The sequence below is a fragment of the Mustela putorius genome, unplaced genomic scaffold, assembly GCF_011764305.1.
Source record: "Mustela putorius furo isolate JIRA1106 unplaced genomic scaffold, ASM1176430v1.1 tig00003845_pilon_pilon_pilon, whole genome shotgun sequence".
Taxonomy (NCBI): Eukaryota; Metazoa; Chordata; class Mammalia; order Carnivora; family Mustelidae; genus Mustela; species Mustela putorius.
The window spans coordinates 48,938,752-48,955,546 of record NW_025421998.1 but is presented as its reverse complement, the minus strand read 5'-3'; the positions used below and the strand labels follow the sequence as shown (position 1 = coordinate 48,955,546).

Here is a 16,795-nt window from a genome sequence, read left to right as displayed (position 1 = left end):
ATCTCCTAGTACACAGGTGTTTGTCATGTAAGATTAAGTCAAAGAAAAAATACTCTCCAAAAAAGGAAAGAAGGTAAACATGGTAACTCTTTTAACAGTAGGATGGAAAATCATTCCTTGCGGATTCCATCTTTCCGAGAGAAAAAAAAAAGTAATTATTTCATTCAGAAAAACAGACTATATGTATAATTTTGTGGGAAATTATGAAATTACCTAAAAAACAGCATTTAGTTTTCACTTCTCAGTGATGTATTTTCAGTTTCCATTTTACAGTTTCCTAATTTCATTTACAACAATAACTAAGCCAGGATAAAATTGATGCTGACACCTTCCTGTGTTCCCTCGGGTCTGCTCATACTCTCTACAGACTGTACCGACTATTGTTTAAAAAGTGACCACCTCATTAATTAATGGCCTAAGGAAGACCTAATGCTGCTGCTTTTTACTTCTTGGTACCCACATCCGGTTATTTTATAATTTCAGGTCAGTGTTCTTTAGCATTTGGGGCTGAAGAATAGGGAATAACTCAAAGCAGCCGGTTTTGTTGTCAGTAGTTGATGTAAGGAGCACAATGGGGAAGGATGTCGACATTAATGGTTAAACTGGGAAACGGAAAAAGGATTTTAATAGACACCATTACTGACAAAAAGTTATGTGTGTATGCGCATGTGAATGAAGTAAGTCCAATGATAAAATGAGGTGCTCCTGGGGCACCTGGGTGACTCAGTAGGTTAAAGCCTCTGCCTTCGGCTCAGGTCATGATCCCAGGGTCCTAGGATTGAGCCCCGCATCGGGCTCTCTGCTCAGCAGGGAGCCTGCTTCCTCCTCTCTCTCTCTCTCTGCCTGCCTCTCTGCCTACTTGTGATCTCTCTCTGTCAAATAAATAAATAAAATCTTTAAAAAAAAAAAAAAAAAAAAAAAAGAAAGTAAATTGTGTGCTTAGGCTACTAGTTTATAAACAGTTTGCTTTTCTGTAGAGGAAAATACTGGCCACTCACAAAGCAAATGTGAAACCTGTCTCACAGGTCTCTCTACCAGTTTACAATGGAGTCAGCTATGGCTGGTGTTGACAGAATGGCCACCGGCTGGGTAGACACGGCTTCTTCTTGGCTACTGGGTAGCACAGGTGGGTTGGCAATATGACCTGCAGGTTTGGTTCTGATGAGACACCTTGGGTGTCCTTTAAGCCCTGGTTTTAGGATATTAGTATCTCATGACCATGTCTAAGAGGACTTCATTTGATCTGGCCAGAGGAAAACACCAATTATTGAACTTCAAATAGGACTTGGTAGTCAGCATGTTCTCCTGATATAAAAGTTGTGCAAAGAACCTTAATGCTGAGAAGTGAAGTATCACCCAAACACCCGTGGGCAAGACCTACACATCTAAAGAAACTGGATGGCCAATGAAAACCCTGAGACACTTGAACATGTTAATAGCTATTTAAAATTAGCTATTAATCAATAATGTAACATTTCTTTTACTTCACATGACCAAATTATCATTCAAAATTGACAAATTTAAGAACACATAAAAAAGAAAAGAAACATTTGGTTGATGTTAATTTATACTTTTTTTTTTTTAAATTAAATTGCCATTTAAGATTGTAGTACCTTCAAACAAGCATTTTATAATGGTCAAAATGTTATCATTTCTTCAGTTCTCCTTTCCCCCCCCATAAAACTACACAAACTCAGACCAAAAAATAGTTCAGACTCATTTTTTATATACTATAGGTGTTGAGACAGATCAGTTCAAAAGCATTCATTTATTAAAGGCTGTGCCAGTTGTCATGACAACCTAATCCTTACAAACACAATGAAAAGACAGTAAAGTGAAAAATCTAAAAATAGTCACTTCCTTAAAAAACATGAGAATGGTTGGGCCAAATAATTAAAATACAATGTAAAAAGCTAATTATTTCAGTAATTTTAGTCAGCTATTATAGCACCTGGGAAGGTCTAAACATACTACAGGCAACCTTTGGTAGCACTGTTATTAGACCTAATCCTTACAATTCAAAAGCAGACCTCATTACTTTGTGTTATTACAGTCTTTTTCACCATCCCTCCCCACCAAAAGTAATAACCGGTTTATCACCAGTCTTCTGGCAATGTGCCCAGGGGCCTAACCATGCATATAAGGCATTAGTACTTTCTTCACAAAAGATGGCTGCCTCACTGAAACTTGCAAAAATTAGCATGAACCCCAATGTCCCCCTCTGCCTCAACCTTTGCGCTGGGCTTCGAAGAGCTTCAGTAAAACACTGAAAACAGTACACACACACGAAAACAGCAACAAAAAACCAAACCAAAACAAAACCAAAAAAAACCATGGAAACACAGTGGTAGAGCAACATGGATAGATACCTTTATAAAAGAGAACCACGATCTTCTGAAAAGCTTTCATGAAATGGATGTTGTCATAACAATATTCTTGAACCTTCTGGAGGAGTATGAGCTCTGACTGGCCTTGGGAGCTGAACACAGCCAGCAGCGGAGCGTATTGCTGGAACAGAAGTGGGGAGTAAAACCAACCATTAATTTTCGTGGGAGGTACAGGGCCAAGAATACTTGAATTACAGCAGAAATCTGGAGATTTGCTTAGAAAGCATTCACTTTTAGGGATATTTTATTATGACATTATGTCCAATCAAAATTTAATTTTTATTTTTTTTTTTCAAAGATTTTATTTACTTGACAGAGAGATCACAAATAGGCAGAGAGGCAGGCAGAGGGGGGGGGAAGCGGGCTCCCTGCTGAGCAGAGACCCTTATGCGGGGCTTGATCCCAGGACTCTGGGAGACCATGACCTGAGCTGAAGGCAGAGGCTTAACCCACTGAGCCACACAGGTGCCCCCCAAATTTACTTTTTAATCCTAGTATCTTGGGGTGCCTGGGTGACTCAGTGGGTTAAAGTTAACTGACTGAGCCCCCCAGGTGCCCCCAACATGTGTTTAGTTAAGAATTTACCTTCAATATATTTCATAGACCCTTACACCTGTGACATTTTAGGTAGTGGCAAATTTGGAAGAAATAAAGCAACAACAAAAAACCAAAACACCCAGGAAATCTATCTCTGGCCTAAACCTGGGTGAACTGCAGTTGAACCCATGTGTCATGCGTACAGTTAACGAGCTGCAGTTGGCCTGCAACCAGGACTGGTCCCTGTTGACCCTGTACCTTCAGGTGCTTAAGGGCCTGCTCTGCAACCAGTTCTTCTTTCTTGTTCCACTCAACGGCATTCATTATACAGGTCCACAGAAGTCCAATCACCGCTGTCTCGGGAAGGTCATTCCTCTTCATTTCTTCTTTAACATAGAGCACCACCTGCATTTCATGGAGAAAGGAGTCAGAGAGTAAGAGGCAGATGGGAGCTTCCTTTTCACTGTGCCTGGTTAGTCAAAGGCTTTTGGGGGGACAAACATTCAGCTTGGTCCCTCCTTTCCTAGTACCTAGTCTCAGATTACAAGAGGAAGAAAGAACAATGATTTGTTCACAAAGCACAGTTATTTTTAGTCCAAAAATTAATAGGTTCCTGTCCAGCCAGGAGCTGCTGGGGAATAGGAAATAAGAGGGAATCTTTGTTTCTTCGGGGGTAATTCTTTTATGTGCAGGAGCCCCTCTGGGTCCAGCAGAGCTGATTACTTGAGCTGGTTTGATTCTCTGGGGTTTAAACAAGGCAATGGAACTATGAATCTTTACCTCCACCTCTCAGCTTTAAACCCCTTGATGAATAATGGCTTGGGTTTATGCAAGTCCATCCACCACAATATACTCCTTAATATATTGATTCCTTAATACAGAATGATTACTTTGGAGGACCCTCATGCCCCATGTGAGTAAACTGTCAAATGCAAAGGCAATTTTTTTTTTTTATAGGATTCGTATCAATGCAGCAACTCTGAACAGGTTTATTTCCCCCCTTACAACCATGTTTAAATATGCAAATTTATCCTCAAATCTGATGACATGGGATAAAAGATCTGCCCAGCTTTATGTATTTTATATCAAACTGGTTTAGAAAAAAATTTTTATCCCTTTTGAAATACAGTCACAAAGACAGGTTAGGTCCCCAGAAGTGATTAAACACCATAATCTATGTCAAGTTGTACTACTACTCTGTGGCTAGCGCAACTCTTCCCCCCTCCCTGACTTAAGTGAAAAGACACTGTTTCCTTCTCCCTGGCCTGGGACGCAGAGGTGTCAGGAATGGGGCGAGTGGCCTTCAAGAAGAGAAGGAACTGGGAAGCTAAAGAAAGCTGCAAAGACAGGCGACATGTTTGCATCCAGAAGCATCACAACATTTTTTGATTGTCCCTTTTTTTTTTTTTACCCTCCATGGACAATCATGTTCAAGTTCTTGCTTGGGGAAGCGTTACTCAATATATTGCTGACCTTACTGCCATGAGATTTAGAAATATTTTTTGTCCCAACACCTCCATCTGCTGGATAGCATTGGTCTGGGATTTTCCAGTCAAACCACGTAAGGGGCCACGTTGGGCTTAGAGCATGCAGAGTGCTAGGGGTTGGGGACTTAGAAGCAAACAGCAAAAGGAAAGGACTTGATTTAATTTTGGATTATCACGTTAAAGTTCAAATAGGAAGTTTTCTGGAGACAGGACTTTTAAAAACAATTACAAAGACATAGTCACAGCTCTATGAACTACTGTTATAAAAAATGTAATATTTACATTGACAGGGAAACCCAGCTACTCTGAGTGTGATCCAACAAGTCACTGGCCCAACTCATCCTTTTCCATAATATGAATTTAAAAACCATCAACATTTTTTCTCTTAAAATTAAAAAAGAATGAAAAAACTCTATATATTCCTTCCTGGTGATCCATGAAATAGCCAGTGTTGCTTTCAAACACTACCCATATGCTTAACCATATTATATTACCTGTGGTCAAATGGAAAAACCACCATATCATGGCGTATACTGATAGTGGATGGCAACTCTATCTGGCAGATGAGCTAATTTGCTCATCACAGTAGCCTGATATAATAAATCACATGTGTGGAAATGATCACTAATTTCTGGAACAAGCTAGAGGATTCTGAACCAAAACTTTGGCAATGAGCTAGTTTAAATGGTATACACAAGTAGAGGAAGTTCACAGAAGTAGACAATGGGAGGTCTCCTTAAGGAAGGTCAAGCTTGTGCGACACAATGCCATTCCTCTTAGGGCATGGGTTTTGCGGTGAGGGAAGCTGACGGTTCCCCACCTCCTTGATCGGACATTCCTGAGAAAGACGCTCCTGCAGCTCCTTCTGCAGCTCCTTCCTGGTGCCCAGGGACTGCTGGACGCGGAGGAAGTCAGAAAGCTCCTTCAGGCCTGCGTCGGTGAAGTATTTAGCAAAATGATCCACGCTCTGCCTATTAACCGGAAAGAGCTCCTGAAAGACAAAAGGAAAAAGACTGCTAAACAAAAAACCATTCAAATTCCAGCAAGCCTAAAGGACAACATTTTCATATTAAAACAGCACTAAGAATATCTCATATTTGGAATGCCAGAACAGAGAATGATTGCTGAGAAGAATAAATCTTGGGTATATTTCTTGAGCATTCGCTAAGCACCTTCTAAAATTAGGCAGTTTTACAGAGGAAGCAAAAAAAAAAAAGCTAAGCAACTTACATAAACTAGCTTCACCCATTTTGAACCATATTTACTTTTCTTTCACTTTAATCAGAGTGTAGCATGTATGAATACATAAGTAAATCTGCTAAATTAAGTGCAAATAACATGGTAACTTACCAGTTAATAGACAAAAGTCAGTTTTAATAATGGGGAGATGACTTGAGATAACATCAGAAAAACAACATTGACTATTATCTCAAGAACCTCTATTCACATTCTAAGATAATGCTATTATTCTAATACTAGCTTCCAGCTAAAGAGAATTCTTGTCTTATCTGTTAATCATGGTGGCTCTAAATTAAGTCACAGTAAGATCTAATCTAAACCCACCCTACCAAACTCTTTGGTTCATTACATAATTCTGCTGGAAATTTTTAAAGAGAGCAATTCACCATGGCTGCTTGCATATTTTTACCTCATTTCCATTTTACCTTACACAGCTTGGCAGAGTCTCAGTAACACTTAGTCATGTTCTAATCCTGTGTGACTTCAACACCCAACTAAGATATTAAGACAGTTTTCAAAGCTCTCACATTTTTTCAGACTGCTGCAGTCTAAAAAAATAGATCCAAACTTTTATGGAGGTTAGATTTGCACACACGCACGGTCAGTGGCTATATGGCTCCAGTAAAAATCTCAGTAGAAAAATTTGTAATAGGTTTGCCACCACATACAGGGACAGAGCCAAACTCTTCTATGACATGACTCAAAGTTCAATTCTCTGTATCACCCCAAAACTTCCCTTGTTGAGTTGTAAGTTTCAAAATGTCAGAAGAGTTGGTGGGAGCAGCTATTAAACACACGTTCATGTTTAGCAAACATTTCATATAGGACTGAAATTCTGCCATTTGTTCTCCCATTCAAAAGGTCTTCCAAATTCGGGATGCAGGGAACTAATCTGAGTTTCTTCCATGAATCAAAATGTGGTGGGCATTCTCCTCATAATTATGTAAAGTAAAAATTTTTACAGAGGATCAATTAAGTCTCAGTAACGCTAAGTAGCTTGAACAAAATTATGCAGCCAGATATATTTAAAGACGTAACTGAGTATACTCATGGCCAATAATTATTCCGTTATTTCACTCAGGCATTCAATATTCAATTTAGGAAGAAAGGTACTGCAAAGTTTGATCTAAAATTACGTTCAGAGAAATATACCATCAAACATATTACTGGTGGCTTATTTATGAAATATATCCAAAATCCTTATAAGTGACACATAATATACATTGAAGATTATTATTAAGATTAAACTGAAGTCAAGTCAGTCTAAATCCTATCATGACATTTACCGCTTGGAACAGGGTTTGTGTTTGTTAGAAAAACCCTATCCAGATACAAACATCCATCAGATTAAGGTCTCCCTGCTTCTGCTTTTGTTTCTGAGTCCATTCCCAAAACAAAGCCAAAGGGATCCCGTTTAGACCCTAAACACATGTGCACAGTTCTGCTGAGAACTTCTCCAAAGCTTTTCTTTCATCTGACTCACCAAACACATCCTCCCCTTCATATGAGCTTTTGTTTCTGAGTCCATTCCCAAAACAAAGCCAAAGGGATCCCATTTAGACCCTAAACACATGTGCACAGTTCTGCTGAGAACTTCTCCAAAGCTTTTCTTTCATCTGACTCACCAAACACATCCTCCCCTTCATATGAGCTTCCACCCTGCTCAGCCCACCTAGTCACTTTGATTTCTCCTTCTATGTGCAAGGATCTACCCAAAGTCAATGTAAAAGTGGGTTCTTGAAGGCAGGGAACTTTTCTGTCCTGTCCTCTCCTGTCTCCTCAGCTTCTAGGACCATGCCTGGCACAGCACAGACACTCAAATACAGGCTGACTAAAAATTATCAGTGGCAGAAAATAACTGGATTCTATACCTTTCTTCTTCTTTATCATATTCTAAAGACTTTAAAGACCCCCAAAGTGCTATTTTAAGGTAAACTTCAAGAGACAAAGGAATTTTAAGTGATTGAAAGTAAAAGCATTTACAGTTAAAATCATTCTTGGGTTTTCTGAGGGGAAGAGCCCATGTTTAGAATTAGACTGACAGATACCCTTGCACACTGCAATACCTCAAAAGTAAAAAACAGAGGACAGACCAGGTGAACAGAAGATAGCAAGGGTGTCTTTCAATTTTAGACTTTGTTCTAGATTGTGAAAGCAATGTCACTTGCAGAAATCTCTGTCATCTGCATAGCTGTTGAAAGAAATTGTAGAGAGCAGGGAGAAATTCAAGAACAAAATATTACTCTTGCTTTTTTTGGAAAAACATAAAGATAGAGAAATAAAAATATAATCAAACAATTGTGATCACGGGAGCTTCAAATCAACCACAATAAACTTATTTCCTTTCCTAAAAGCCTAAGTATTTCCAAGGTATCTTGGCATAATCAGGGAATCCTGTTTAAACTCTTATTTTGTTAACAAAGTAACAACTACGTGAGATCAGCATCATCCATCTCTAACCTAATGTAAGTGTTTAATTAGGTGGGACTGATGGGACTTATTATTATAACTTTAAACCTGCATAGTTACTAATTATAAAATAAAGTGTTAATTCTGATCAATGTTGACTCAATCCTGAGAAACTACCCAATTTGAAAGTCTCAGTAGTCCCTATGACTCTTTAATTTCATCATTCCATTTATTTACAAAGATTAAGATGGAATTTGTTTCGATCTGCCAAATATACAGAAATAAACGGAACCATGTTCCAAATGAAAACAGAACCAAGCATTTCAGTCACGCATTGTCAAAGCTGCAACTGAAGCATCAAGAGTACAATCCCTTGTCTAGACGACACTTACAAGCAGCCTCTTGTCTAAGTTGGCTTTTCTCAAAGAAGAGGTAACAGAGTTGGCATCCTTTTCTGCCATCCATGCTTTAAAAAGCTTGACAGCAAATGAGGCTGCAATGCCTGTTTAAAAAAAAGAAAAAGAAAAAAGTGAGAGTTTCATTCCTTTCATCAACACCCACTGGGTTTCCTGAAATGAGAAAAGTACTCAAAGACTTGATCTGGTAGAGGTATAACAGAGAGCTCTCCAGGTACAGTTCTAGTCTCTTCTTTAGGCACAGTTCTATTTTCATTACTCCAAAGAGAGCATTTTCATTAGAAGGAAAAAGAGTTAAAATATTTTTCAAAGTGGGTCTCCCTAATGCTAGCCTGGTATAGTTAACTGTAAATTTATTTATTTAGTTTTACCTTGGTTTAAAGCAGATTAAAAGCCCAGTATTTTCTAGTGACTTTGTCTCTACTTCACCATGTGGCTCACCAATAATGTGTTTAACAATAATCCTGAGGTACAACAAACAAATCTTGAGACATAAAAATGAAATGGCAACACATGAACTAATTTGCTAATAAATGATACCAGTTAAAAACCATTAATAGTGACAGATATAAATAAAGCTATATAAGAAAGTACATCATTTACCTTAAAATTTTACTTTTGTAAAAAGCATTTGAAAATGCTCATGAGTTAAGCTATAAAAATATTGATGCTGTTTCAAATTGAACTTTTTTCTCGATATTTTTAAAGAGATGATTAAAAGAGCTATGTTAATCAGAAAACCACTGAACTACATATCCATACCGACATTAGCATTTATTTCCAAATATAAGTAATTATCATTAGTAGATAGTTCTCCGGTGAACACTTCAACTTTCCAAGGTAATGTTACATTTACTTAATGAACAATTCAAATGTAGTTGAAATATTAAACTGGTATTTCTCAAGTGAAGTCTTCACTATTTTTGATCTAAGAAGCTCTATTCCCCTTTCCACTTTCCTAAGAGAATTTCAATTTTGGTTAGGCCAGGTGACTTCTAGTCTAAGTTCTGGTACGACGTCCTTCTGCAATGATTCATTTAGAGACTTCAGCAGAAGCCCATCTGCCCAGAGCATCTCCCTGGCAACTGCTACCAGGCCAAAACTGGTCATGTGGCTTATGGCAGCCAATCAGCTGAAGGCAAGATAAATTATCCTATGTTGAGAATTACTCTTCCACTCAATTTGAGCAGAAAGCATGTGCCATAACTACACCAGCAGACATCTTACAATTACTAGGGAAATCATCCTTGGAGTGAAGTTGATGCTATGAATGGTAGTGAGAAATTATGGGATAAAACATTCAAGACCCAGATGCCATTGTTGTTTCACCTTGTAGTCTATCCGACTTTTATATTTTTTTGTTACATAAGAAATAAATGTTCTTATATGCCAACAAATGTTCTTATATAGCAATTTTAAGTCTTGTCTTTGAGTTAGTTGCAAGTAAAAGTGTCCAGTTGATATATCATTTATACTAACCTCAGCTTTGTCAAATTTTCTTTATTTGAATAAGCAGAGGAACTAGCCAAAAAAGAAAAAAACAAAAAAACAGAAACCATGGCTAGGACAATAACACAGGTGCTACAACCTGGAGGATTTTATATTTGTTGACATGAATTTTTAACACTCCCATTCACCAAGTCGGTGTAAAATTTCCTATATATTTATGTCTTTAAATCAAAATAACAATTAAAATGTGGTATAATCTGTATTTCACTAGAAACAAAGCATTATAATATTTTAAACTAAGAATCCAAATCTTGGCTAAACCTATCACTTTGCATTAACAGTGTTTCTTATTAGAAAATCTGGAGAATTTCTCTGTACTCAAGATTCTCCTTGGTGGGATAATCTTATTCTCCTTAGCTATTTGCTGGGTGCAGAGTTGGGAAAAAAGGGTAATTTGTATTAATATGTTCCTACTTAGGAAGCAAAAGTTTAAGCCTCTAATTTCTAAAGATGGTGGAGAGTATAAGAAAAAACTGTATGGTAAAAGAACTACATCATTTCCGTAGCAAATGTATTTTCCTTCCCTCCCTTTTCTCAAATTCCAATACAAAAAATTTTAAATATACAGAAATATACAAAAAATTGAATAAATTGAATTTATTCACTCATATACCCACTATCTAAATTTTAATACTTTTATGCTTGCTTCATCACTGTCCATCTGTCTATCTATCTAATAATTTTTGATATATTACAAAGGAACTTACAGATCTCATGTAGGATTTTAATACAAAGAAAGACAAGTATTTTTTGTTATAAAGACTAGGATAATCTAATATAATTAACATATACTGTTTACATTTTACGTTGATTTATCTAAGTGTGAAAATGGCTCACAACATCAATAAGATGTGCAATATCACCATTTCTCTTCAGGAAAACACTTCAAAATGTCATAATATTAGCAACATATTAGTAACAATCACAGAGTCAGAATTATCATAAATCTAAGCTATGTTTCGCCAAAAACTATAGAAAATCTCTAAATAATATCTTGACTCTCAATTTACTAATCTTTTTTCAGCCAAAAGAAAACTATAATCCATTTCACTGCAGGCATCAATGAGGCTGGGACTTCAACATTTGTAGGAGAAAAACTAAGTTCTAAGCAGAAACAGATGTTTTCACAAAAGCTCCTTTATTTTTAAGAAAAAAATAACTCTTTGTTTTGTGTTACATTATAACTCGAATATCATTATCCTCCTCCAAGAGCCCACTTTTGTTGTATTCCCTAACCAAATGATTGTATACATGCCTATCAAAATTCTTAATGCCTTAAAATTAAAGCAAGACTTTGATGCAACCATCTGGACTTTTTTCTAAAACTGAGATAATGAATATCTTAAAATGTGATCAAAATGAATATCTGAGCACAAGATTTTGAGAAGTAATGGTTTAGAAGAATGGTTCTAACAGGGAAATAAACATTCAGGGCAGGAGAGGGGGGCATTTGGAAACAAGAAGGGGCCTTTTTCGTTATACTAAATAGAGGTGGGTGCTACATGTTGGCATTTTGTGTCCGAGGGCAAAGAGGTTAAATGTCCCACAAAGCACAATGAAGCACTTTCTCAGCAAAATATGCCAGTGACAACTAAATGGAGAGAAATGGCTTAGACTACAACAACTTCAGGGTATCTGACCTAGGCATTAAGTCATATACCCCAAATTTCAGTTTATTATTGGTTTTTCTTTGTACAGAAGTGTGCATATTCTTTCTTCCAATTCCCCACAATAAACATGTACAATTCTTACTGTTTAAAGATAAACAGAAAATCTCTTACATGGAGAATGGGTGGGTAGCAGATCACAGGAAGAAGAGGTGCTGGTATTTTCGTAAGCATGTGTGGCTTTACTTTTCACATTTGCCAGGTAAGAAAACACGAAGAGTCCTTACCTTCTTTGACTAGGCTGTCGGTGAAGAGACTGGTAAGGATGGTGGCGGGAAGGGTGCCATTGCCCAGCAGGATCCCCGACAGCATTGCCAGCTTCGTCTGCTCTGTTTCGGAAAAGGCTTTAAGGAAGAGGAGAAGCTGTGGGTCAAACAAAAGAAACCATGTCTATAAAGCAAAGGACTAAAGTAGGAAAAGAACGAACAGAACATCCATGCATGGCTAGATGTGAACAACCAGTTGGTCATACGCAGAGCAGAATTCTTGTTCATTAGAAACACATACATAGGTTCACTTAGAAACTGGATGCTAAGGAAAGTGACTTTCTCAGGCATGGTTCCTTTCTTCCAAGTTTACCTACACATAGCTATAGATAACATCCATGGGAACAAAAAGAGATATTTGGAGAACAGTGTGAATAGGTTACATAAAAAATTTACATTTGACTTTGCACAGGACTAAGAGTAAGTTTTACATAATGAGCATAACATTTACTGAAATACATTACTGTCCTTCACATTTTTCATTTTTGAGGGTGCCTTTGTCCCCCCCCACTACATCTATCCATTTCCTTTGGGCTTGTTATAGCACAATGAACAAAAACCAGGAAGAAGTCCGTAAGTTTTGACATCAGCATTCACTTGTCTGAATTCAGAGCATGTAATAATTCTTTAAGACAAGAGTCTTGGGTGAGAAAGGTTTTCTAAGTTCTTGATGCTCTTATAAAAATAACAAGACTCAAACTTGCTATTTCTTGGATCATGCAGCTTTACCAGCCCTGGTGATGGGGTAATGGAGGATCTGACCCAAGTTCTTAATGGAGAAAAGGCCTCTGATGTAAGTTGGAAAGAGCAGTTTTGGAGGGGAAATCAAAAAAGTAGCAACCCTAAAAAGGTTAAAGGAAAACCAAAGTAAAGGGGATTATACCCCACCTTCCATTTTTAATTCTAAGAATATTCAGCAATGCCCTCCTCTTTCCTAAGGTTCCCCCACCTAATGGGTTGACTCGATTCCATGACTATCTTCTCTGTTTCATAGTCCTGGGGCGTGTTACCAAGATCCCCAGGGCTCACTATCACTATTGGGTGAGGCCTTGCTGACTTTTTCACTACTTTGCACCAACCAAATGCCATTTATTCTGTGCAGCCCAAAGGGCAGTATTGATTTACTATCCCTGACAATTAAAGAATTATTACATTAAGAGAAATTATCGGATTCTAAATATTTGTATTATGAGTAAGCGGCAGAACTGGGATTGAACTAGTCCATTTCACTCCCATATCCCAGTAGGCATAATAGGTTATGCCTATTAAAGTCTCAATGAATTAAAGACAAAGTCATAAGAAAACACCAAGGGAATGAGAGCATCAATGGGGGAAGCTCCAGGGAATACCAGGAACAAGGGAGAGTAAAAGGACTGAGAAAATCATAGACCCTTCCCATTACTTTCACCTTTTCCTCTGATTGTAAAGATGATTAAGATTCAAGTGAATAATGAGAAATGGCTTCCAAAATAAACTTTTTTTTTTTTTAAGATTTTATTTATTTATTTGTCAGAGAGTGAGTGAGTGAGAGCGAGCACAGGCAGACAGAGTGGAAGGAAGAGTCAGAGGGAGAAGCAGGCTCCCTGCGGAGCAAGGAGCCTGATGTGGGACTCGATCCCAGGATGCTGGGATCATGACCTGAGCCGAAGGCAGCTGCTTAACCAACTGAGCCACCCAAGCGTCCCCCAAAATAAACTTTTAAACACTACTTTTGAAGCACATCAATATACTCACATTCATTAAAAATACTCCATTATAACAAAATAGTGCAAAAGATAGATTTTTTAAATTAATATTCACATTGGTCAATTACATATATATTTTTAAAGATTTTATTTATTTATTTGACAGATGGAGATCACAAGTAGGCAGAGAAGCAGGCAGAGAGAGAGGAGGAAGCAGCTTCCCTGCTGAGCAGAGAGCCAGATGCGGGTCTTGATCCCAGGACCCTGGAATCATGACCTGAGCTGAAGGCAGAGGCTTTAACCCACTGAGCCACCCAGGCACCCCTGGTCAATTATATTAATCAATGTTAAAATCAGATGCTGTGTGTATTCCAGAACATCCCTTTAAAAATGGATATATTGTGAAAAATAAATAGTTCTTCAAAGCATATTCATCACATGAATATAATAGCAAAGGAAATTTTCAAGGTACAAATGAGCTAAGCGAAATAAAAATATGAATGGTATTATTAGACAAAAGTGGTAAAATGCTTATTTAAATGCTTTACATAATTTCCATTATTTCACATTTCTATTATTTCCTCTCCTTTATTTAATCAAGTGCTTGTTATTTTGTAGGCACCTAGCAATGTAATGATCACATTTTTTTCCCAGTTAAAAAAGTTTTAATATACAATAGTAAGAATAAAATCGACTACCACAGAATAATAAAAATGTGATCTCCTCTCTAACCCTGCTTCCTTAGAATTAAGATTATTAGCTATTTAATGGGTGTACTTCCAGATTTTTAAATGCACTTATATAGGTCTCCTATTATAAATAATTATATAACCATATATACATGTATATAAATATATATAAACACGTATTGTTTTACCTGAATTATACATTTGTAACAGTTAAAACTTGTCAAGGGTACCAGCTATTTTTCCGATTCCTTTCTCTGTGTTAATACCTACAAAAGACTTGATCCTCATTTCACAGAAAAGTAAACTGAGGCACACAGAATTTAAGTAATATGCCTGAGGTTAAACAACCACATGGCTGCTTTGCACCTTCTCCAACTTGTCAGGGACATTCTCCCTAATCAATTCAAGTGGCTACTCTTCATTGTTTAAGGAATGATTTTACTGTCAAGAGCTTCCCTTATGTGTGGATCCACTTTTTTTTTTTTTTTAAATGGTATAGATTTACCCTGAATAGCGGGAAGTAAGTAAGTAGCAAAGTAGATGTTACGGTTCCTTTTTCCCTTGGTGTATAATTTAGGCAGATACCTAAAATTGGAAACAATAAAAAGCAACACACAAATCTGTAATAAGTTAATGGAGTGGGTGCTATATGTCAACACCCAAGAGTTAGAAACTAGAAGAGGGCGCATGTTGCAATTACTGAAAGGAGGGCTTTTTAAAATGAGGTGCGACTATTTCTTTTCCCATACTTGCTAGAGGTCACTCAACTATTCACCACCTTATAGGTTATCGGGTTTATTTCCACAAAACTATGAGGTATGTCATCTTATGGCAGCTATTTTACAGATGAGAAACACCACTGAGATTGACACTCATATATTATCTCCCAAGAAATGCTTTTATCCCCTTTGCTAAACTGTATTTTTGGAAATTAAAAAATGTAGCTGGGTATTAGCTGCTATCCATACATTCTTTCACTTGCTTTAACTGATTAAATCACCACACCTTGACTCTTTGCTTGATATAATAATTTTTCTTGCATATTTTGGTATCTCTAGTTTTTACTTGAAGCCCTCAAAGTCTGGGATCAGATGCTATAAAACCATTCCTATGGAGCAAAATAGGCTGTCTTACATTAAACATGAATGAAAAAGTCTAGGCTAATCGTGTATATTTTCCTATAGCTATTAGCTAATGACCTGTCGCACTCATTCATTCGACATATTATTAAAAGCTTACTATGTTCATGGTACTTCAGCACTATCACTGTATATGCAAAATTTTTGTCCCCCTCCACTTCATTACTTTAAACAGATAAGACATCACATTTGAATTTTTACCTTTTTCATTTCATCCTCAAACGCTTTTTCCAAATACTTATATCTCCTGATGAGTTTATTGAAGACCTAAACATAAGAGAACCGTTCAATATCATATAAACAATTCTAAAAGACAATAGATGTAGAAACTCACCACAACCACAACATGGACCTCTAATAATAATAATAGAAAATTGTACTTAAACGTGTGCATTCTGTGATAAAAGAATTGGAAGGATTTCAAAGGGGTTATTATGACCTGGGGGCAGTTTGGGGGGATGAATACATCCATGTAGAATAAAAGAAATTCAGTCAGGAGTAAACAGGTTAAGAAACCAAAAATAACTTTGATGGAAATATAATAATGCTAAAACTGTGAGACGCAGAGATTAAAAATGGAAATGAAGGGAGTTGTAGATATCATCACGAAGACCACGGCTATGAGGGAGATGAGAGCCGACTTAGGGATATCCTACTCTTAGACCTACACGAGCAAGTTTTTTGGCAGACAAGCAAAAATTGGTATAACTTAATGGTAATAAAAGATTACTAGCCCTCAAAATCTAGTCAGATCATTCAAGCAAGGTTTGCCACTGTGCCGGTAGAATTCTGGGCTGTTTTTTGTTTTTTTTTTTTAAGTGTAATGATGTTTGCTATGGTCTAAATGTTTGTGTTCCTACTAAGTTCCTATGTTGAAGCCCTAACCTCCAATGTGACTATATTTGCAAGTAGGGACTTTAAGAGGTGGTTAAATGAGGCCGTTAGGGGGACCCTAATCTGATAGGACTGATTGCCTTCTAAGAGCCAGAAGAAACTGTACTGGGATCCAAACTGGCTGACACCATGATCTGCCTCCCCAGCCTTCCTAACTGGGAATAATAAAATTCTACCATTAGAGTCATCCAGTCTACAGTATTTTGTTATGGTAGCCTGAATAGAATAATGCAATGTTCTTATTTAAATAAGAGATTTTATAAATGTTGATTATTTTTTATTATAACTGGAAATGATTTTTGAATCCAATTCCTTTCACTTATAGCCATATAATAAGCTCTCATCTAAAACTTTTAGCATGCTTATCCCTTAATTTGATCAAGATGGAGTCCAAGAGTAAAAATGACACTGTCGCCCCATGAGCAAAGAGTAATGACTCAGGCCGGCAACTAGAATGCAGTAAGGAAAAAG

General features: G+C 37.1%; 1 protein-coding gene across 2 annotated transcripts in view; it reads right to left on the bottom strand.

Moving 5' to 3' along the window:
- The window catches only part of BZW2 (basic leucine zipper and W2 domains 2), a 60,645-nt gene that overhangs the window by 6,357 nt on the left and 37,493 nt on the right, over positions 1-16,795 (bottom strand). For both annotated transcript variants that reach the window (XM_004743397.3, XM_004743395.3), the window contains exons 5-10: positions 15,632-15,697; positions 11,879-12,014; positions 8,452-8,561; positions 5,232-5,402; positions 3,183-3,329; positions 2,370-2,508 (exon numbers count right to left, since the gene is read on the bottom strand). In XM_004743397.3, the coding sequence (XP_004743454.1) occupies positions 2,370-2,508; positions 3,183-3,329; positions 5,232-5,402; positions 8,452-8,561; positions 11,879-12,014; positions 15,632-15,697 (769 nt within the window). The remainder of the gene's footprint in view (positions 1-2,369; positions 2,509-3,182; positions 3,330-5,231; positions 5,403-8,451; positions 8,562-11,878; positions 12,015-15,631; positions 15,698-16,795) is intronic.